We start from the raw sequence: 25,597 nt of genomic DNA, 5'->3' as shown, positions 1-25,597 counted from the left end.
CTGGCCTCATCATACCAGGAAATAAATAGTCTGACTTTGCTTACGCTTACCCTACCGGTGCACTTGGTCCATGCTCCCAGTTTTTAGTGGAGTCCGAGTTGCTCATTTGCTTTTGTTACTTTGTATGTATGATTTTAGTTACTTTATGTTTTTTTGTATTACTCTTTGCAAATTGCAAGAAAATAAATATTCTGACAATGGAAAGTGAATTGAAAGTAAATATTCTGATCCCCACAAAACCTTTAAAAAATTTCATAGTTTCATAAATTAGAATAGTATTCCACAAGTTTTATACAACACCCTAATATCTCCAGCGGCAATATTAAATACATGTACATAAATGACTTTATTGGGGTAGGGTAATGTGCAATAGTCCATGGGCTGGAAGGATTCACCATGCTTCCTCCAATCATCAACTGCATGTTGATTTTTAGGTACCTTTATACCTCCCATTACCGAATCAATTTGTCGCCAAAGAATATTCTCGGATTATTTTCAGTATAAGCCTATATTTGTACCCCACTGGGTCAAAAAGCCAAGATTTTTGTGACTCAATTGTTTCAGCGTCTAAGTCTTCCTGGGACAGCATGTGTGAACACTCTAAACAAATATAGGTATCATCATGTAGCCTAATGTCTCAACTTTACCAAGAAATTTGCGATAACACTTGGGGTTGTGGGGTAAAATGAAAAAAAAAATGTACCCCTACCCCACCGCAAAATCGCTCCAACTGACATATTTTTCAATGTCTAAACCTCTAGAGTATTTATGCTTCAGTAAAAAATGTTCAGTATTATCAAAATTAATAGTTATGGGATTCTTTTGATGAATTTTGGCATTCTTTTTAAGGGTAGGGGTAATACTTCATTTTTTTTTAATTCCTTCTTGAAAATAAGGTTTTCTGGTTTTTAATGTAGAAAATTAAATTATCTATCGAATGACACCAGATCTGAGACGTTTTAGTTGAGCAATAACTTGTAGAATGGAACTTACGTGACTTTTTACGGAAAGTCAATTTTTTTGCATTATCTGATAAATTCTGACTACAAAAATCGCCAAAATTCATCAAAAGAACCCCAGAAGTATAGACTAAACAGAAAATACCAAATAAGTCATACTTTACTGAAGCATATATATACTAGGGGTTTTGACATGAAAAAATATGTCAATTTAAGAGATTTTTTTTTGGTGGGGTAGGGGTTTATTTTTTTTTTTTCATTTTACCCCGAAACCCCAAGTGTTACCCCAACTTTCTTGGTACCATTGTAAACCTGAGACATTGGGCTACATGATGATATATGTATATATCAGTTTATTTCATTTTGTTGAAAGGAGAAGTTCGAGGAATAAAAAAACGTTAAAAATGGATTTTTGCCTCATCGAGTTATAAAAAGTATACACAAAAATGCTTTAGTTTACTTTTTAGCGACAAAGATTCATTAATGAGAGGTATAATGGTACTCAAAAATAATATTTAGGTTGATGGCTGGGGGTGTACGGGAGGTTATCTCAACCCATGTACTACAGTTGAATATTGCAATTGTAGATTTTATTCATATACATAGAATAATGTCTTTAATAATAAATATAAAAGGTAACACAAGCTTTGATATAGTACTCAAACCGCATATTTTGGTAACCCGGATATGCACATTTAAATTGTCATAGAAAAAATAGACTCTTTTATGAGTGGTCAAAATAAATAATCTAGCAAAGTTTATGATGAAAATAAATAATCTGACTTTCGCCAAGCTGGAAATAAAATTTCTGATCTGAAAAAAATTGCCCAATCCGACCCCTTAAGAATCTAATGGTCATCCCCAAAATGAGGAAATAAAAATGACGGGAAAGTTTAGCAGTGCATTGCAAACAATTTATACTGATTAAATTTTTCCTCGCCATTAGCACTATAAAACAGGTCGTTTTCGGTGATCTTGGAATGACTCGTTACCAAATGTTTTGATTTTTTGTGAAGTACATGTCATTGTGCATTTGACCGAACGTGGACCATAAACACGGAATAACAATTTGATTTTTTGAGGGACTTAATTTGATGAAATATTTGACCTGGATTTTTTTTTTGCTGTATAATTTCAAACCAGACTCTTTATTTTTCACTCTATCAGTCATGGAATTTGTTTTATAGCTACCAAAATAAAACTTTCAAAAACGAGATAACTGATCCGTGAGCAATATTGTGATCCGTCATATGAATGTATTTGCACTAATCAGTCATATATTTGCAATCGGATAAACCCGTTACTACTAATGTGGTGCTTGTTGTTAGAATTGTAGTGATTAAACAATACTGTTAACTGTTAACGTGTACAATGCATATTAGGACATTGCATATGCATTTTTTTTTTCATTTTAAACTCATTTTTAAAGTTTTTTTTTTTTAAGATTGCAATTTCATGTGGTTAGATATTCAATAAAAGGTATCAGTCATCTATAAACAAAAATTGTTTAAAGAATGGTGTTGCTGTAGCACCGGTTAAATTGTTTAAAGAATGGTGTTGCTGTAGCTATAGTGAAATTGTTTAGAGAATGATGTTGCTGTAGCCCCGATGAAATTGTTTAAAGAATGGTGTTGCTGTAGCCCCCGTTAAATTACAACCGTCACATTTCAAGGCTACGCTCTTTCCACCTACGTCTTAACAAATTGTCATGTTTGAATTCGGCATTAAATATACAAATGTATTGCTATATGGGTTGATGTTACAATCAATGTACAAATAAAAGCAATTATTTCATTTAGATTTACCTCAAAGATTTGTGAAAAGAATCCGATGAAAATATCTTAGATGTAACTTTAAATTGACATTTCTCTAAAGCTACGAAATTCACTAAAGAACAGTAGAATGCTTTCCTGAAAAAGAAGTCACAACTTCTCTTTGTGATTGATCCTTTGTTCCATGTAATCATTTACCAATCGTATCTGTGATAAGAACTGCATTGGAAGCTACCTATGTAACCTCATGTAGTTTGGGAATTATAATGGCACATACTGGCCCCATTTAGAAATATCAATTCGAGCGAGGTGTTGTAATTCACATCTTGGATAAAAAGGATAATATAAGATATGAAGAATATATATATATATTGTGTTTAATGGCATGTGCAATGTCCGTCAACACAGTGTCCGTGTTTTCCATGGCCATGGTGGTCACTACAATGGTTGTGGCACTCGTGGTCATTAGAGCATGCTGAAAAAGTCACATGATACAATTCATAATCCATTATGCTAAGACAAGAATCTTAAAAAAAAAATTCAAAAATAAAAAAAAAAACAAAAAACAAGGAGACAGCTCACTGATTAATGATATTTGTTTTTGGTGTCCAATACATTTACTTGTTGAATCTATCGTGTAATTCTTATAATTAACAGCGAAATTTGTAATATTTTATTGTTATTTTTTGTATCGAAAAAAGAAAAAGAACTTGCCTTGACCGGTGTTAGAAGCGCATGTGCATTCACCATGGGCACATATCAAAGTGTATCCATTTCCACAAGATGTAATTGAACAATCCGCCACCATGTTGCATGTCTCAGATGCAACGACAGCTGTAAAAAAAATACAAAAATATATGAAATATTTAGGAGCCTCGATCCAAATTTATAAAACGACTACAATCAACCACACCAAAGGTCTTATACGAAGTAAAGAGCTCCAAGTCAACATGAGTTACTGAGCGCTGTGATCTGTTCCCATTACCACTGATGGCTTTAACTTGATCAGCACTATTTTTCTTGTTCAAAACTGTACAAGATTGATAATATAATCCATGATTAAGAATCTAAATAAACTCATTTTATCCGTTTTCGTAGTACTAACAATACCTCAGACACTTACCAATTAAAGCTAAAGCGCACACAACAAAAAGTTTCATAATTGTAGTTATCAAACTGACAAATCTAACATTTGTTCACTGGTTATAAACGTAAGAGATAAGTTCGTCAACAGATAGCATGGTATCTATTTTGGCCTGTCATCACGACAATAAACGCAATCTATCTGAAGACAAAACAAGGACATCTGTCACAATGTTACATTTATTCCGCTTCGCCTGATATCAGACGGACGGGGAACATACCATTGTTGTGTTATACGTCAATGTCTCACATGTCATCTAAAACGCACAACGAATGGATGCTTGCAGTAGTTCTTAAATGGACCTTCTCAATTATTTCTGGACTTCCACAATTCGATTTCAGGAGCTTAAAAATAAGACAAATATTTATTGAGGTCCTGAAATAATTTGGAAGGTCCTAAAATCAAACTGTGGAAGTCCATGAATACTTAAGGAGCTCCTCGAATATTTATGGAAGTCCTGAAATCGAAATGTGTCCAGAAATAATTGAGGTCCATAAATAATTGAAAATCTCCTTAAATAATGGTAACTTGGACTAATTCCCCACCTCATATATAAATCACATTCTGTAGGATTTTTATAAAGACTGCCTCTTAAGGTCTTGTGAAAATCAACATGGGGACTGAACAATATATACTCAGGAGAAGCATCTATGAAATTCATATTTTAAAGATTGTTTGTTTGCCATAATGTAACCCTTACCTACCAGACAAATGCATGGTACGACCAAAAATATCTCACAGATGCAAATTTGTTTGACGTTTTTGAGAATCTGATCTGCATGTTCGAAAGTTTGCCACATGAAATTTCCTAACAATCTGATGCAACCGTAACATAAACGTAACCTTACAATGTGTACCTTGAAAGGATAACAATACTAAAAGAAACTGCAACGAAGAAAACATTAAAACGTACAATTTCGGAGTTTACTAGTATATTTTTTTCATCGAAAGGTTTTTCCTTCTAGCTCGGGGAGTTGGAAAGTGAAAGGGACTGCAACGAAGAAAATTGTTATGTTTATAGGAGTTGATGCTCGGTAGCACCGGGGACGTTATTAAGCAGTCTCCCTGATTGCACTCCCCAATTATGTGGATCAGCAGTTGTATTTAATCTCTTTGACTCGGTATACATGTGCGTTTTCGGTATGTATGCGTTTACATGGGGACTTATTACAATTTTTATCCTTGACCCTTTTCTGTTTAGTTTAAACATATTTTATTTGTAATAAACAAAATGGTTCACATACAAGTAAAATAACATACTTATGAAATCTTCTCCTAAAATGATAATAATTACAATAAAGTATAGACATACAAATTCAATAGTGTTATTTATGTTTTACAAAGTTAAGACGAGACATAACATTAGGTGATGTGATGTGATGTGATGTGATGTGTACTAATTCACCTCAAGCATTAAGGAATCTTTCGTGCATTTAACGAAGGAACATACACAGTCCAACACAACCTGATATTGTTTTTCTGATAGATTTTCTGCAAGACCCATGAGTAGATGTTGGTCTATATTGTAAAATTCAAGAACACACTGTAGATCGCTTATTAGTTTGGTTCTTGCATTGCTATAAAGAGGGCATACAAAAAAGTAATGGTGAGCAGTCTCGTACGTATGACCACAATGATACGATGGACTTTGTATAATATTGACTCTATACAAATCAAAGTTTAAAAAGGATGAAGAATTACGAAGTTGAGTTATCAATATATTTAAATTTCTTGGGCCGTAGCAGAAATGTTTGGAAACAGTTAATTTATCACTGGTGTTAAGTAAACACGATTTGAATTGTTTGGGTGCCTGAATCTCCCTTAATGTTCTATCTAGTTTATTCCATTCAACTGTTGTTGATGGAAAAAAGGATTCACGAGTCATCGACAGCCTACAAAAGGGAACAATAATATCTTCACTATTCCGAAGCGGATATACTGTAGTAGATTGAATCTTCGGTGGCATTAGATCTTGTAAATAATCCGGAGCCATTTTAGTATATATTTTATGAAATAAATTTAATTTCTTACGTTTTCTTCGATCTTCTAGTTTTTCCCATCCAATTTCTCGATATACTTGCTCCGATTTGGTGAATATCGGTAAGCCAGTTATTATTCTAGCAGCTTCGAGTTGTAAAGGCTCTAGCTTTTGAGTGTTTACTATCCCACAATTATCCCAGACTTCTGAGGCATATTCAAATAATGGTCGGATATACAGTGTGAATAGTTTTTCTAAGTGATTCCGAGAAAGTTTAAATTTTAATTTTCGAAGAATACAAAGATGCTCTCTAATCTAGGTAGTTAGATTTTCTATGTGATCATTCCATTTTGCGTCGTCACTAAAAGTAACTCCCAAATGTTTATGAGTTTTGTTAAGCGGAATGTCTTTTCCGTTCAGACTAAAATTTATAGTTGGAAGATCGACTTTTGAAAACATCATAATTTCTGTTTTATTTAGGTTAAAGTCCATTAACCACGTTTTTGACCATTTGTCAACGATAAAAGATCAATAACACTTTTTATTTCTGTTACGTTGTTGCCCGAGTAGCCGAAAGATGCATCATCAGCAAAAATCCTACAAAGGGAAAATAGACTATCTGCTATGTCATTTATATAAATTATAAATAAAAGGGGCCTATACTGCCGGCCGACGTATTGCAAAGATCTGACGAAGAAGTCTTTATGACTACTTGTTGTTTCCCATCTTTACGATAGCTATGAAACCAATCCAAAAGTTTACCTTTTATGCCATATGATTTCATTTTCTGCAATAACCCCCGATGCCATACTTTATCAAAGGCTTTTGAGAAATCGCAAAATACAAAACATAATATTTCCAATGAATTGAGTATATTGTTATATATTTCAATTAAGTAATGAACTATGGATCGTTCTGGAAGAAATCCCGATTGAAACTTGTATATTAAATTGTTTGAATGAAGGTGGTTGTAAATATACTTATAAACAACCCTTTCCATTACTTTCCCAACAGTTTTAGTGTTTACGTGTTTTGTTTTAGTGATGCTAAAAAAGAATATTTCTTACTGGTAAATTAGGAAATAAAAATGACGGGAAAGTTTAGCAGTGCATTTCATTTCAAACAATTTAAATTGATTAAATTTTTCCTCATCATTAGCACTCTAACTCAAAGTACTGAAGTACTGAGTCAATGAAGACCATCTTAGTTTGCTCTGTTCACATTTCAAATTACGATGTATAAAAAATAAACGTATAATATTAAAATATGAAAAATAATTTCTGAAGGAGAGGGGTATACAGTTTTACCTTTGTCTGTGTTTCCGTGTTTCCGTATCACTAATTTCCATCACAGTTTTTTTAGCTGCTACTCAACACAGCGGCTTGAAATTTTAAGTTATTCTACCCATAGATATAGGTATTCATTTTCGAAAAAATCGACAACAATTTCTTGTTTACCGAAGACTTTATATCTGTTTGACATTATATTTTCGTAACACTTTTCTCAGCAACTACTCATTACAACTACTTGAAATTTTAACATATTCTTCCTGAAGTTATACCACGTAGTGTGATTTATTTTCGAAAATTTCTACAACAACTTTCTGTTTACCGAGGACTTAGCTAACTTTTGTCAAGGAAGGCTATTTATAGCCTGAACTTGACTTAGAGTTCGTCGGCAAGTGTGATTCAACCGGAAGTGGATATTGCCACGTGGAACTGCCTAAATATTCCGCGGTCTGTTCTCTTTACCCTCCCACTTTTCCACCTTCCAAATTTACGTTAGTATATCGCTCCGCCGCCGATCAATATGTAATACTTTATTTTTCGTAAGAGATGGAATTATTATGACATCAAAGCTGTTGTAATATTTGTTGAATTGCAATATTTCTATGAGTATGTGCTTATCTTAATCTATTTGAATTTTGTCTTAACGAGCAGGACTATTTTTTCTAATTGACCTGACGCAGGTCAAACACGGTACCTCCAATAACCGACTAGAGGCTCACGAGAGCCTGAATCGCTCACCTGGTTAAAACCATTTGCTTATTTAAAAAACTTGAGGAATGAGACAGGCTAAGTTAAAATCAACTAAACTTATTTATAGCATTTTCATGACCTGAACCAGAATTTTGCTAAAGGCAACAATTTTTGAATATTTTTTTCAAAAACCTGTCTTATGACCCCTAAGTTCTATTTTAGTATAGGCATCCATATCTATTCACGAATTAAAAATCATAACAGTCATTTTGAGCGTAATACACTAAAGAACTATTATGCTTATTTTCATTCAATGATCTTAAATGGTTTTAGAGAAGATTTTCGAAGTTGTACATGTGAAAAAAAACAACAAACAAAAACTGTTTCAGGGGTCGTAACTCCTACATTAGTCAATGAATTGTTTTGAAAATTTCGGCATATGTTATTCTCATGACGCTTAACAATTTTACCCTATGCCAGAAATTTGCTAAAGGCAACGGTTTTTGAGTTATTTGCAAAAAAAAAAACTGCCATCTGACCCCTATGTTCTATTTTTAGTAACGACGGCAATGTTTTTTTCATGAATAAACAATCCCAACGTACATTTTGTGTGGGATACTCTAAGAAACATAAATGCCAACTTTCATTGAATTCTGTGTAATGGATTTTGAGAAAAAGATTTTCAAAGTTCCAAATGCGAAAAATGCACAAAAAAAAACTGTTTCAGGGGCCGTAACTCCTACATCAGTTGACCAATCGTTTTGAAAATTTTAGCATAGGTCTGTCTCATGATGCTGAACAATATTACAATATTATATTGTCCCAGAAATTTGCTAAAGGCAACGGTTTTTGAGTTATTTACGAAAAAAAAACTGCAATCTGCCTCCTTTGTTCTATTTTTCAGTAAAAGCGGCCATGTTTTTCATGAATAAAAAATCCCAACGGTTATTTTGTGGAGAACACCCTAAGGAACAATCATGCAAAGTTTAAAACCTGTCAGTCCTGTAGTTTCAGAGAAGATTTTTTTTAAATTAGTCCACGACGACGACGACGACGACGACGACGGACGCCAAGTGATGGCATAAGCTCACGTGGCCATCCCACAGGTGAGCTAAAAATAATATGGCGTCGGAAGGACAAGTGACTAATTTCAAAGTACTGACGCCATATTGATTATTACAGACTTTCGTTAGGTATCTAGAAAGTGATGGAATACTAATTGAAAAAAAAAACGTATTTGCAAGTGTTTTTAAATAACACACTGAGCAATTATACCACCCAAAAACTTGTTTTATTGAGGTTTTCGGATTTTCAATCTGGTTTTCGGTTAACACCGAGGTTTTTGGTTATTCGAGCAACCCGGTCAAACATTCACAAGAAGATGTCGGAAGTTTTTAATAACGGCTTTTTTTTACCTGCAATGTACACTCTTTGAGTTGTCAGTATATTGTCAATGTCTACCATTACAAGATGCGTCCTGTAGGTTTGAAAGTGTCAATTGTTTGTCAATCTTACCAAGGAGTTAAATATAGACTACTATCATGACTGTAAAAATCTATTGCGAATGTAGGGAGCTTCTAATAATGGATTTTCGGAGTTGCAATGTACGTTTTTTGTGATGTACAAAAAACGTAAGTATAGTTTTAATGATTATGATTACATTGAGGATGCAGGGGGGTGGCATTCCTTCTTTATATGGGAAAATTATAATTTTCATGTGTAAAATTGACAAAAATGGCAAATAATTTCCTAGCACCCCCTTTTTCTGAGGAACCCAAGCTGGCATCCCTCTTTTTCAGTGTGTGGATCTGCCATGTACATGTAGCAAACAATATGAAGTATTTAAACTAGAAAATAAACATTTCAATCATGGAATTGTTAAATTAATATGATTTCGAAACCAGAAACATAAACAATGTCTGTCTCAAACGTAAGAATGAAAGGCAATGTAATTAAAATTAGATCTTAATTGCTCCCCTTTTTTTCTATGTCAAATGAAGTCATGCGACAAAGGAAAAAGGGGGAGCAATTAAAATCTAATCTGAATTAGATTAGGATGAAATGAAGCCATGTGGCATATTTATCACATTCAGTAGTTGATCTTGATCTATCAAAAAGAGGGATATCTAGTAAAAATTAGGTATTTATATGCAGCATATGTAGAGCATAAAGAGTCCCGGCTTATGACATTACTGCTGAAAATTTTCCTAAATACGTTAAAAACGATTTGATTACATTTATACTGTATTAAAAATTGCCCCATTTTCAAATTTTCAATCATTATCATTGTGGCTGACCTGTGATTTAAATACCCTATATACACCCCTAGGCCTAGACCTATATTGCATATCCTATATCACACCCCTAGACTTATATTGCATACCCTAAATCACAAGCCTAGACCTATTTCGTGTACACCTAGACCTATATTACATACTGTACAAATGTATATCACACCCCTAGACCTACATGTACATATATATCGCATGACCTATATCACACGGCTGGACTATATCACACCGTTAGTCATACATAATATGCACATCATGTACTGCATATCACGCCCCTAGACCTACATAGATATGGCATACCCTATACCACACCCCTAGACCTATATGGCACACCATATATCACACCCCTAGACCTATATGGCACACCATATATCACACCCGTTGACCTATATGGCATACCACATACCACACCCTTAGATCTACCGGGTATATGGCATACCATATATCACACCCTTAGACCTACCGGGTATATGGGATACCATATATCACACCCCTAGACCTATATGGCATGCAATATATCACACCCCTAGACCTATATTGCCTACCCTTTATCACATCTCTAGACCTATATTGCATACCTTATATCACACCCTCCACAAAACACACTTTAAGTACATGTATAATTAAAATGTATGTTTTGATGAACATGACATGCCAAAATCTGTATCTGATGCGGCATCAATCCTTGACCTATATCATCCCGCGACCAATAGCCCTAAGTGGGTTGACATAGGAGTCTTGTGTTGATACCACATGTGATACAGATTTTGGCATGTAATATTCAGTATGGAATGTACATGTGTATTATATCCATATACATGTAAGTCATAATTGATTATCAATATGGTTCTTTTTTAGTGCATTGTCAAGATATACATTTAGAATGCAGATCTTTAAGTTAGATACAGGATTTTCATGACACATGAAGGATACAATCAATTAGGTTAGACATTCTATGTCCATGAAAGTGGATTGAAAATATGATGGATATCAAGGCACCCAAAAGTAGACCTTTCCTAAGAGCTGATTTTCAAGGAAATTCATACATGTACAATGTATTAGGTACATGTAAGTGAAGGTATACATAAGTTTGTTCATATACTTCCAATGTACACAATGATTTAAAATTTTCAGAACTGGTGATTTGTCTACTGTAAAGATTGCTAGTGTAGAACAGTTGTCATATGTCTTAGCAAAATTTGCAGTTTATATTTGTATGTCTGTGAACAGGAAATTTATACTGAAAATTTAAAAATACATGTGCATGTACTCTAATTATGGTTACTGGCATATGCAGTACAGTATTAATTACAGATTTCATACACGAAATTATGATATTTGTAATATAATAATACATGTATCAAATTTGTTATTTACTTTACAGTGTGACATTAATTGCTCATAAATAAATCAACATACAGGGATGGATCCAGATATTTTGAAATGGGGGGTCCAGACATCATTATAAGTCATCAGGTAACTAGAAACCATACATGGGAGCAGCCCTAAAGCAATATCATTAGTAAACTTTCCTGTTTCTGTATTTAGAAATTTTGTCTAGTACATGAAATGACTTGAATTTATTGTTTTAAACTCACCACTTCAAACCACTTTAATGATCTTCCTGGTTATGAGGGGATGTTGTTTTAACAATGACCACCTGTCAGTCAGGTGAAAAGTAACCTATTCTACTCTTACTTATGTTACCTGTTATAAACAGTTATTGAAACAAAGATGTGCTCATGAAGTACAATGTACTACATTTTTGTAAAGTTTGCTATGTTTTATTTAAGATAAATTTGAATTATTTTAGAGAAAGAAGTGTTTATTTTTTTTTTAATTAAGACAGCTGATAGAGATATTTTAAGAATAACATTTCAGAACACTAAAATATAACATATATTTATTGTATGAACTTTTTATAATGTAGGACAGAAATTATAATGCTACAGTTTGCAAAATTTCAATCAACCAGTACTGAGTAGGTGGCTTAAAAACCAGTAAAAACCTGGGACAATGATAACCACCCAACCTCTATTTTTGCCTGATTTTGCACACAATTATATGTACAAGTAAGAATATTTCTCATCAAGAGGAGGTGTTTGTACTTCCATATGATGTGGCTAAAATACATGTATATTTTCATGCATTTACATATTGTAACATTTTGCAATTATCTAAGGCACTGTTATCATCGTTTCAGTGGTAATTCCTTTTAAAGTTTCACTAGATGTAGCGAGAAGAAAGCAAAAGCAAAATGAACTAGTTTTTTGACGGGACACTATTTAAGCATGAAACAAAGTTTATGATTCTCAAGTGCTGGTACATGTCAACATCTCTCAATAAAAACTATAAATATGAAGTCTGATTTCATAGCACTTATTTGTTGGCAAAACATAAGAGTTACTTTTATTTTAACATAATACATATCGGAGAAACAATCATGCAGAAAAAAATGAAAGAAATGCGCATACATTATTGAAGGCAGACATGTATAAAACACTCTGCTTAAGCGCAGTAATGATTTATCATAAAAAGTCGTATTCATGGGTTATGGGTTCACTAGTAACCTTTTTGTTTTGGAAAGTAGAAAAGATGGATTTATATTCAAAGTGCATTTGTTATAAAGGAAGACAAAATCTTTCCTGTATTCACTACATCTCTTTATCCTTGACTTTCCATCTTGATTGGAATCTTGAATTGCTAAAATACATGAGGTACAACCAAAGTTTTTTTTTAGTTTAAAGATTTTTAAATGCATAGTAGTTTTGATAACAAGAGTTTGTATCCTTGTTTGAATTGAAAAATTCCTACAGAAAGTTAATTATTTGTTGTAAAAAAGTGTATAGTTTTGACATTTTCAACTCATGGCCTAATCTAGACAACAATGACAAGGACTAGCTTTAGTAAATTCTGTTTGAAAACTAACAATATTGACATATTTGTTCATTTAATCTATTACAAATCACTGTCAAAGACAGCACAAACATGGAGAAGTTTTTTGCTCATTTCTTCCTTTAGATTAGGTCCTTGGTCAACCTATCCCCCCTAAACCACAGGATTCATTTCTACTTCATGCATCTCCAACCTGAAATTTCAAAGTGTGATTTTTCTTACTTTGAAAATCCATATAATATTGATAGCCAGTAATTCACAGTGGAGATAATATTTTTTAAGAAATGCTGGTTTAGGTGTAAAGTGTTAAGAAATTTGAGGACATAAACGTACACAGCCAGAAATGCCAAAAACAATGAAAGAAAAGAAGATCCATAAATGCATTAATAAAGAAGCAGTATTGATATGCATTTCATTTAAACAGATGGTTCTCTTTAAAATGACTAAGTTTTTTATCGTTTTTTTTTAGCTTGCAATTTGGTTACATGAATATTTATTAGATCTCCCTTGACTCAGTGCCTCAACACTTTGATTTTTATCTTAATTTGCTATTTCAAATTTTTGTCGCACTTTTCTCAGCAACTACTCATCACAGTACAAAGACGACTACAATTATTAATAATTCAAAAAGTTTTCAACTTTGACAATATTTTATAAACTAAATCTGATATTAGAATATGAAATGACTAAACAGATACATATACTTCAAATTGTAGCATATGATTTTAAGTTGATGTTCTCTTTAGACGATATTTGAAAAAAAAAGAAATTGCACATATTTTTCTCTTCTGAAGTATCAAGTACAGATTACAGATTACATATTAAGAGCGTTCGTTTATTGTGTTTTTAACCCAGCGTGCGTTTATCGTGCGTTTAAAAACACGACCGCAGCTTTCTCTAAAAACGCACGATATTCATCGTTCGTTCATTATTTGCGTTTAGTGGGCGTTCAGTGATCGTTTACCGTGCGTTTAGGTATCAAGCGTACGGAAAACCTAAACGTCTCAAGGAGTGTATAAAAATTTGGCATGATGCTCACCTGGTGAAGGGTGACGCAAAGTTACTCCATGGGGTCAGAGATGCAAAGAAAATCTGAAGATAATCAAACCTTTTTTTCGCAATTCAGGATCTATGAAGAAAGAATGATGTCTAGATTAAGGGGTGCTTTGTGAAGTTACCCACCTTTTAAAAATTAGTAAAACTGTTTCCCGAATGGCGTCACCTGTAGATTCAGTTACGTTTCTCCTAAGGTCATGCGAGAATTTAATACGCATGGGATGGCTGGCGACTGTTCGACTGTCACCACGTGATCAAACAGTCCGATGGAGAAGTCATCAGATAGTTCGAAATAGAATATTATTAACAAATATTTTGATATGTGCTTTGCCTCGATAAGACGCATGTATAATGCATTTTAGGACATTGCATGTACATTTGTTCACTTTAGACTCTTTTTTTTAAAATTTTTTTTTAGATTGCAATTACATGTGGTCAAATTTACCTTTGAGAATTAACACCAATTTAATACCATAAACTCACTCATATATTTGACAAAATACTATTTGTAATATTTTTATTAAAATGGGGGCATTTTATAATGTATCATTAACATTTTGAAACTGATACCAGATTTTAATAAATGTACAGATAAGAATAAAATACAGGTATATGGGTGAAAAAATACTTGACTATACCTGTGATTCTGCAATTCCAAATATTTATATTTTAATTCCTAACTCTTTTGAAATTATGAATAAAAATGACACTAATATATTTATGATGCATTCAATAAAAAATTAAGTGAAATATCAATTGCTCACTAGATGTAAACACTGTACCAGTCAATATGTTGCAAAAATTAAGCATTATAAAAGCAAGAATATATGTAAAGTTTTGGGGTTTTTTTTGAAAGGCTGAAATATGTTTTTTATTTATGTTTTCCTGTACATGATTGAAGATCATGCAGAAAACTGTTTTCCAAAGCTCTGATGAGTGAAATCAGTATTTTTATAGAATTTCATTTCTATATTATCAAAATCACTGGTGAAAGAGAATAATAATGGTTGTATTTTTTTATAGATCATTGGTGAAAGTGAATTATAATGGTTGTATTTTTTTTTCAAAGATATCTACACTTACATTTTTAATAATTCATTATTTGTTCATTAAATATAATGTATGAAAGGATTTTATAGTATATTTCAAACTCATTGATGTATGTAAACAGAAAGAATAAAAACACTTAAATACTAATCAAGAGAACCAAAGTTCTAGCGGAAATCAAAAGAAAGCAACCCAGGGACAAAGACCAAACATGGAAAACCGAGAGTACACAACAAAGAACATCAAGTAACTAAAATAATACATACATAGTAACAAAAGCAAATGAGAAACTCGGACTCCACTAAAAACTGGGAGCATGGACCAGGTTTATCGGTAGGGTAAGCGTCCTCTGCTTTTCTAGAAACACCCGCCGAGTTGCTCATAAAAGGTCAAGTCCGGGGTAGACAAACTATTCTGATTTGGATGGGGCACCCCAGTTTAAGTTTTAGGGATACATTCGTGTGTGTTTGTGTGTGTGTGTGTGTGTGTGTGTGTAAATGAGTGTTTCAACGTAGATTGTGTGTTCTAAAATCCGAGATAAGTTTCTTTCATACGCATGGAAAAGGGTGAGGACTTGAACCATTTCATGGCTAATCCCATCAGAAATAATGCACAAGATATGTTAGGGTAGCATAACTAGCATGTTCTTGTCCCGATTTTACCATTTATTGTACATATCAACAAGAATTTCGGAGAGATAGCGCTTGATTTTGTCACTGATAGCAACTTGCACGTCATTTAGGTGGTCTCAAAAGTGCAAACAAACGGTGATCCCGACTTTGTAATTAATCCCCTTTGATGGTCAACGATCATTGGTCAATCTACAGAGAAAACCCTTCTATCTTAATTATGACGTGCTAAATGCGATTCTGACAGCTTTTTTCATTGGATAATAAAGACAATTGAAATCTCGTTTTCCGAGAGAGAGATTTCATTTCGATCTCGTCGCTCATTGGTCCAAAGAATTCACTCCAAAAACAGATGTAAACAAACATCAATCATTCTTTTCATCAATTTTACTTGAAATAACCGAGGCATACGAGACTAAAAAAAAATCGCGCGGTACTTAAAGCGCCGCAATTTGGAGTTATCTGCTTATAGATCAGTGCAGATTGGATCACGGGATTTCAGGGTCACGGAGGTACTTTGCTGCTCTCATTTAGTGTGTGAATACAATGTAGCACCCGGGACACATTTAAAAACCTCGTATTTACAACTTTAAAACCAAATAATAGACAGGTTAAAACATGGCCGCTTGCTGTCTATGGCTGTAGATAGACAGCTATGGTGTTGGTTAGCTGCCCCTTGAAAATCTCGAAGGTACTGACATGTTTGGCACTGTCTGGAAGGCTGTTCCAGTCCCTGATGGTTCTGGGAAGAACGAGAATTTGTAGGTGTTTTGGTTGGTGTGCAATTGTCTATAGTTGCTGATTCCTTGAGTCATGGCATCACCTCAGTGTTGTTAAGTAGATGCAGCTGGTATATATATCATGTCATGGTTGAAATACATCATGACTAGCATGGATCTTAGTCGGCGTTCTTCAAGGTTTCCCATTGTAGCATTGATGTAACACATCCAGGAGTTCTGTCGTAGTGATTGTCCTTGACGAATTTTGCTGTATTTCGTTGTCCATTCTCTAGTGACTGTATGTGACACTGTTATTAGGGATCCCAATCTGTGGCTGCATATTCAAATGTGGGTCTAACCATGGTTCTGTAAGCAGAAGCTTCTATGTCTGGTTCACATCCACATATATTGCGGCGTAGAAATCCTAGCCCTAATGTCGTCCATAATTCTGGATGTTACATTTGGATACCCAAGATCGATGATAAACAATTGACTGAGTATTGAGTATTCACAGTAATGATGTTTTTTTAGTTTAGACTTTCCATTCGGAACTCTCAAGTCCAGCTATTACCATGGAATTTGGATAGTAACTGGATTAATTATTGGAGCCTTTTTAAACTAGTAAAATAAGCATATATATATAATGTCTCAGAATGTGACGACTCTATTCACTACACGGATCAAATTGATACAGGGAACATAACGTAAACTTATAGAAGGGTCTGAAAAATTCCCAACGATGTTAGAACTGTTAGAACTATAAATTATACAAAACACGTTTCAACTCTTACGTCACAAAATGATGACTTGAATGATTTTTTTTCTTCTTTTCGTTCAAATGTCCATCACAATTACATCTGTCTGAATGTTGCTAATGTTATTTTGAGCAAGCTCAGGAATAAATCAAACTAACTGGGTTTCGCAGGATCTTAAATGGCGAAATCCATGCTGAAGGTCATACAAGATGTTATTACCCTCCAGGTGTTTTATTATGCTACTTGCAATGATATGCTCTATGACTCAGTAGAGAATACATGTGATTGATATTGGTCTATAGTTAATTGCGTTGTGTTAGTCTCCTTTTTTTTTTGAAGACTGGGCAAACATTTGCATGTTTCCAATTTATTGGTATTCTATCGGTGTCAATGTTTTTTGTTTTTTTTTTGGAAAATGCATGTAATGATAGTTACCACATCTGTACTTAATTCTTTTAGTACCTGTCCACATATCAGATAGGGACCAGTGGCTTTATGTGGATTTATTTGTTTGAAAAGTTTAAGTACACCTTGTTCCGTGATGTTGATTTTTTCCATTAGTGGATGAGTGGATTTGCCTGGTATTGGTTTATCAGTAGTTTCAGTCGAGAATTGGCGGTTGAGGATGAGATAGCTTTTTTCAGATGGATTTTCTGTAAGTGTGCCATTATTTCGTAGTTATGCTATGCCGTTGTTGTCGTATTTCATTTTTGTTTTTTGTTTTGTTTTTTGTTTTTTTTGTTTTTTGTTTTGTTTTTTTTTGTTTTGTTTTGATGTTTTTTCTTGCTTTCATCAGGCTCGCATGCTGGTAAATCAAATTTAAGTTTTTGGACATAGCACCAGTAGGCTTTTCTCATATCTTGTGATGATTTTTCATATTTTATACTTCTTTGTATATTCTGCACTCTTGTTTCTTTTTCTTTATAGACGTTTTTATTTGTTAATTTTTAGTCTGAGTTTTTTGTCAATCCATGATAGTTTCTTTCTACTTGTTATCCTTTTTTGTGGGATGTTTTTGGGGATCCACATAAAAGGGTAACAAGTAGAAAGAAACTATGATGGATTGACAACAATTAAACTCAGACTAAAAATTAACAAATCAAAATCAGAGATTTAAGCAAAGTGTCTGTAAACATTTACCAGAGATCGTTGGATGTTTGCTTATGGTATTGATCTCTGATCTCAGTTGTGATTTTGTTCATGGCCTCTTTTATTTTTGACCAGTTTGCTTTTTTTTGTACTGATATACATGACTGCATGTTTTTTTTTTTTTTTTGTTTTGTTTCTTTTCAATGTTATGTTACATTCAGTATAGACAATGTTGTGGTCTGCATTCCCAATGGGAGGCATTATTTCAACCTTGTTGGTTGTGATTTTGTTCTTGAAAATGCTATTTACATTTAACAGAAATATGCAATAGTCAGGTATACAATTAAGTAGAATCCAATACGTAAATGATTCACTAGGGTAATGTGTAGTTGAATAATACAATTGTATATTTCATTCATATAAATAGATATGCAAATCTGTCCCATAAAAAAATCTCTCGCAACATTTCCCGCTAAATTTGGGATATATTTCAGGTCTAGGAATGCTACCTGTCGGATATAGTAAAGCCTATGCCTTGTATCATAGAGAATAATCTCTTTTATAATAAACATAAAAAGTAACACATGCTTTGACATAGAACCCAAACCACATATTTGTTGACCAGGATATGCACATTTAAATTTCCATGAAAAAAATAGACTTTTTTTATTAGTATGGAAAATAAATAAACTAGCCAAGGTTATGATGAAAATGAATAATCTAACTTGAACCAGACGGGAAATAAAATTTCTGACCTTAAAAAAAAATTGCCCCCCCCCCCGCCCCCCCCCCCCAAAAAAAAAAAAAAAAAATCCTTGTCCATACTTAGTTGATAGAATCACGACTCATAAATGTTATACATCGTTGTTACTCTGAAAAAAAGATTGAACACCTAGATACAAGTAGAGAGTCTCCATACTTTGTTAAAAAGAAAAAAAAAACGTTTCCAAATCATCTTCTAAATATACCGGAGAATAAGTTGTAAAATTGCTAGAACCTCTGATCGACAGCATTTTTGTATAACCGTTCGGTTTGTCTCTCTTTTGGGGTGGAAATAGTCATTTTGTTAGAGCCATACTCAAAAACATTGTCTGAGAGTTTTACATATTTTAATGACGTCCAAATAATTCAACAAACTATAACATAACTAAACATAAAAATCACAAAGAATATCATGTTCGAATCACAAACATGATTGATATATGGAATAAGTAATAGTTTGACCAATAGAAATAATTGTAACACAAAGACTTTAGAACATATTTGACCTTAAGCTAGAATTACTTTCAAACACTTATATTTGTCCGCAGAATAATTGATGTTTAAGATTAGCAATTAGCACCAATATGCGTTTGCCATTGTTAGATAATTTACCTCACGCCAAAAGATTATTAAGTTAATCCGTGATAAACACTTTTAAATCATAAGCTTGTGGATCGTTATTGTTTACCCATCTGAGTGCACTATGAGGACCGATTTGTTCACATGTCATGGTTGTCTTTTTCTTTTTCATCTACCCTGGCAATTTTGACATTTCATTAACAACTCGGCGAGTGTTTCTTGAAAAGCTCAAGACGATTACCCCACCGGTACATCTGGTCCATGCTCCTGCGGTTGTTAGTGGAGTCCTGGTTGCTCATTCTGTTTCTTTGTACGTGGTATTTTGGTTATTTCATGTTCTGTGTGTGTGTGTTTTCTCTATTTAGTCCTTATCTTTTGATTTTCGCTCGAATCTCGTTTCCTCTGATTTCATTTTCTGGCACGTCATCACGTGATATTAAACACTTACTGTTTACCTCTCAAGTAAGTGCTACTGTCATTTCGACCAGGCGGAAGTCATGATTGAATCAAAGCGAAAAGTGAGGACATTCCGGCACATGTTCAAACGGATGAGGGAGACATCTCAAACTGACAACATAACTGAGATTGCAGCTGTTCAGTCTGAAAACTACTTTTTAGTTTCAAATAATAAAGCACTGAAAATCGAACAGAAACTATAGCTCTCTAAATTATATATACATCAGTTTCTCCGCAAAATATGTTGTCGGGCGTTGGGTGTTAAGTGGGACGATGACCATCTTTTCAAGTTCCCAACAGGTAGATTAGATGTATTTTCATCATGAAATTAAATTTTAACCGTAGCAAGAGTGGCGAATCCAGAGGGATTTCCAGAACAGTACCAGAAGTCTAATACTAGTATTTGCTCACATTTTTCCTGAACAAAACCCAGGAACTATCGCCTTAGATCCGCCACTGATCAGGATATGAGCAATACAGTGGCAGCTGCAAATCACGGTGGCCATCAACAGGTTTGCAAACCGAACTTGATTTTATTTTACTTTTCTTGAGAATTCATTAAATAGTTTTTTTTTACAATTGATATCACATGCTAGGTTTGCATGAAGACTTAATGTTTGTTAAATCATTCATGTCTATAGAGTAGATATTTCAGTTTTAACAGCTAAAAATCATTTTCCATCGGGCGCCTTTGAACACCTGGATCCGCTGGAGACCTTAGGCGGCTCCCAGAACCCTCGCCGTAACGGTGCCTACACTTTTTTTCATGCCTAGCCCCTGATAACGTATTGACTGATTGAATTTATATATTAGATAAGATCATGTATTTTTAGTTTAAACATATTTTATTTATGAATATCAAACAGGATTCGGAAACAAGCACTAAGCTTTTATTAATCCGCCTCCTTATCAATACTGACAATTTATACATTTAAACATACAACAAGCATGCTTAGGAAATAAGAAACATTATGTGCATGTACTACTATGTAATGCAACATAAATATTGATAATTAAAAGTATGGCAAGCCAAAGTGGACAAAAATGAGCATTTTCTAATATTAAAAAATGATTTTTTGATATTAAAAATTCATTTTCTAATATTATAAATTAGACTTCTTATATCACAAAACACTTTTTCAATATTAGAAATTGATTTTGTAATATTAGAAAATGGGTTTGTCTTATTCAGTTACGATTTTTTAATATCAGAAAATCATTTTGTAATATTAAAAAATGTGACTGATTTTCTAATGTTACAAATTCATTTTCTAGTATTACAAATTAAATTTGTAATATTACAAAATGTGTGATATTTTATAATATTACTAAATCAGGAATTTGTAATATTAGAAAATGAATTTTTAATATTACAAAATGAATTTCTAATATTAAAAAATCTTTTCTAATATTAAAAATTAATTTTCTAATATTACAAAATATTGATTTTTGTCCACTTTGGCTTGCCATATAAAAGAAATTAAATTAAAATATATATAAGTCTATGTTTGTCCCTACTGGACATAAGTGTCTCCCAACCCGTATCTTGATAAAGTTTTTTCTAATGACGTTAATTTTGTCCCTCCCGTGATGCATAGGTTCTAACTGAACACTGTCTAGTTTATTAACTAGATATTGGGTGTGCTTTTGCCACATGACGTCACCATATTCAAGGATAGGTCTGATATAAGAAAAGTACATTTTCTCCAAGACATACCTGTCAAGGACAAAACGCACCTTACGCAAAACATTAACTCTCATAAAAGCTTTCTTAACAATATATTCAATGTGATCATGCCAAAAAACCATTACACTCGAATCTCGATGTATCGAACTCGGATTAGTCGAAATCTCGGATAACTCGAACTAATTACAAAGTCCCAGCAAATATCCCCTTACTCCAATACAATTTTACCTCGGATGACTCGAACTCGGATGAATCGAAACCTCGGATAACTCGAAGTAGTCCATCAGCCCCCTCGATCGGACTTCGATGTTAATTAACCCTGATATCTCGAAGTCAACTAATTAGTCGGAAAACTGATTGATTTATTACAAACCATGATCGAAGTGTGTTTTAACAACAATTAGCGTGGCTTTTAAAATTAATTTGTTGACACTCTTTATGGTTTGATTTGCTTATTTTACTACTTTAAAATTGCGCGTGTTGTTAAAAGAAACGAATTGTATTAATAACATGTCGAAATTTACACTAACAGTGATATCGGATATTTTGATATTTTGAAAAAAATTAAAAAAAATAAAAAAAATACAGATGAATTGTAATGGTATTTGACTATTAAATGAAACATCAAACAGACGATAGTAAGGGCATTTCAACGACTACATTCGTTTCGCTACTGAATCTGAAATTTTATCGTAATATTGTAGAGCACATGGTTTGACAATACTCCTGATTGTGAATCGAACAAAGCAGCATGTTATGAACCATGACGTTTTTGATATAGAAAAAATAAAAAGAAAATTTCACTAAAACATTCAGTGCCATGATATACAACATACAAAAAAAATATCTTCCGATATGAAACGAATGACATTACGAAGTACCGTGTAAAGTGAAGTATATGTACATGTACAAGCAAGTACCGTGTAAAGTGAAGTACATGTACATGTACAAGCATAACAAATGATGTAAATACAGAAATAATCATGGACCAAACTAATAGTATTTCCGGTTTATTCTCGACCTTGGATTACTCGAACCTCGGATAACTCGAACATTTTTGCATGGTCCCTTCGACTTCGACATAACGAGGTTCGACTGGTTTTGAAAAATAAATGCCCAGGTTTTTATGAAAAGTAACCTCTTGAATGTTATGGCCATCCATAGAAATATGCGGATGTACTGGCTTAACGGTTTTACAGAATATTATTATTGTTTGCGTCTTTTGCGGGTTACATTTAATCAACTACTTATTTGACCAGTTATGAATCTTTTCAAGATCCTTATTTAGTATGTCAGAAGCGATTGCGGGATTATCTACTATTATACAAAAGCTCGTGCCATCTGCAAACAGTTTAACACGGGCATTAATATCTTCTACGACATCATTAATAAATAATAAAAACAGCAAGGGTCCAAATATGGGTGTAGACTAAGGTAATGTATTTTTGATATGGTCTTGAGTGTTGTAAATTTCCGCCATGATTAGCTGGAAGTAATTATTTACGGAACGGAACGGTTTATATCCGTATCTGAATTTAGAAGCATAGCGTCAATATACATTTATTTAGAAACATAGCGTCATCATATTTAAAAATAGAAGCAAGGCTTCGTGTACGTGGAATATCTTTTTGCATCTATTAGATGTAACTTTAAATAGGCATTTCTGTAAATCTACGAAATTCACTATGGAATAGTAAAATGCTTTCCTGAAAAAGAAGTCACAACTTCTCTTTGTGATTGATCCTTTGTTCCATGTAATCATTTATCAATCGTATTTGTGATAAGCACTGCATTGGAAGCTACGTATGTACCCTCGTGTAGTTTGGGAATTATAATGGCACATACTGGCCCCATTTAGAACTATCAATACGAGCGAGGCGTTGTAATACACATCTTGTATAAAAAGATGATATAAGATATGAAGAATATATATATTGTGTTAAATGGCATTTGCAAAGTCCGTCAATACAGTGTCCGTGTCCTTCATGGCCATACTGGTTACTGCAATGGCTGTGGCACTTGTTGTCATTAGAACATTCTGAAAAAGTTACGTGATACAATTAATTATCCATTATGCCAATAATTCAAGAATCTTTTAAAAAAAAGTGGACAGCTCACTGATATATGATATTTGTTTTTGGTGTCTAATGCATTTACTTCTTGAATCTATTGTGTAATTCTTATAATTAACAGCGAAATTTGTAATATTTTATTGTTATCTTTATATCTAAAAAAAACTAAGAACTTGCCTAGACCAATGTTAGAACCGCATTTGCATTGACCATGGGCACATATCAAAGTGTATCCATTTCAACAAGATGTAATTGAGCAATCCGCTACCCTATCGCATCTCTCTGATGCAACGACAGCTGTCAAAAAAAATACAAAAATATATTTCCATGTAATTATTTAGGAGCATCGATCCAAATTTATAAAACAACTACAATCATCCACAACCAAAGTCTTTTACGAAGCAAAGCGCTTCAAGTCAACATGAGTTGCTGAGCACTGTGATCTGTTCCCATTGCCACTGATGGCTTTAACTTGATCAGTACTATTTTTCTTGTCCAAAACTGTACAAGATTGATAATATATTCCATGATTAAGAATCTAAATAAACTCATTTTATCCGTTTTCGTAGTACTAACAATACCTCAGACACTTACCAATTAAAGCTAAAGCGCACACAACAAAAAGTTTCATGATTGTAGTTATCAAACTGACAAATCTAACATTTGTTCACTGGTTATAAAGTAAGAGATAAGTTCGTCAACAGATAGCATGCATGGTATCTATTTTGGCCTGTCATTACAACTATGAACGCAATCTATTAGAAGACAAAACAAGGACATTTGTCCCGACCGCTTCTCCTGATATTAGACAGACGGGGAACATACGATTGTTGTGTTATATGAGAATGTCTCACATCTAAAACGCACAGCGAATTGATGCTTGCAGTAGTATTCAGTCATGTTGTGTTAGTCGCAAATTTCAATAATTGTAAAAAGTAATATGAGACAGAACACAAGTACAATATACAAGATAAGCATATTTTTTTTCTTTAGTTTTGGAACAAAAAAAGAGAAATTTGTGGAACTTTGCTAATAGAACCCTTTAATCAATATGGTTTAGAACCTACACAAAACTACTTTATATGTTTTGTTGTTTTCAAAATTTGGCTTTAAAAATAAGAGTTCTAAAACCACGTGTTAAAAAACAACAAAAATGTAACAGAAGTTTAAGAACAAGAAATGCTGCCTTAAAAACTTTTCTGTAATCAGAATATTTTGCCCGCCGTCTGTTATAGATTCCCTTAGAATTCACGTTTCATGAATAACTTTCACAGATTACTTGTTTTTTTCTTTCTTTTGTTTTTCTTTTGTTTCAATTGCTCGATCTGTTATCGCCCATACAGAGTCTTACACCATTTACACTGAAATATAGGGATCGTATCCTTGAATAATACCCACTCGCTGATTTTTAGTAAAGGGGTACTATTTGTTCATTTTTACCCAAATTTTGCGCGGAATCAACAAAATTTTCTAATAAAAGGTTTCATCTCGGATCCACCACTGATATCCGAGTCTTTTTTCGAAATAATCAACGACCCATGCTAAGCAGGAAATCTGGAACAGTTAAAATTGACATGTGATACGATTCTCGAGTTATATCATCAAATGTTTCTTTGTATCCCTTGCATGACATTGTTTTCACGCAACGATCAATTTCTGTAATCCTTCATCTAAAATTCATTTAAAGTTTATGCCGAAAACATTATTTATTCATGTAAGTTACGATAT

General features: G+C 33.3%; 1 protein-coding gene across 2 annotated transcripts; it reads right to left on the bottom strand.

The window, feature by feature from the left end:
• Positions 1-3,083: 3,083 nt before the first annotated feature.
• Positions 3,084-24,561, bottom strand: LOC148615162 (uncharacterized). Of its 2 annotated transcripts, none has more exons than XM_088589803.1 (3): positions 24,464-24,561; positions 3,446-3,565; positions 3,084-3,206 (listed from the first exon to the last, which is right to left on the bottom strand). In XM_088589803.1, the coding sequence occupies exons 1-3, from the start codon at positions 24,498-24,500 to the stop codon at positions 3,109-3,111; spliced, it is 255 nt and encodes an 84-aa protein (XP_088445929.1). In that variant the 5' UTR covers positions 24,501-24,561; the 3' UTR covers positions 3,084-3,108. The 2 variants fall into 2 exon arrangements, with proteins under 2 accessions (XP_088445929.1, XP_088445930.1); XM_088589804.1 differs by lacking the exon at positions 24,464-24,561 and adding an exon at positions 3,855-4,013.
• Between the last annotated feature and the right edge of the window lie 1,036 nt (positions 24,562-25,597).

The sequence above is a fragment of the Perna viridis genome, chromosome 6 (assembly GCF_037379345.1).
Source record: "Perna viridis isolate PV_CMFRI_1.1 ecotype Kerala chromosome 6, ASM3737934v1, whole genome shotgun sequence".
Classification (NCBI taxonomy): domain Eukaryota; kingdom Metazoa; phylum Mollusca; class Bivalvia; order Mytilida; family Mytilidae; genus Perna; species Perna viridis.
The sequence above is the reverse complement of the archived record's forward strand: the minus strand, read 5'-3'. Positions and strand labels throughout refer to the sequence as shown.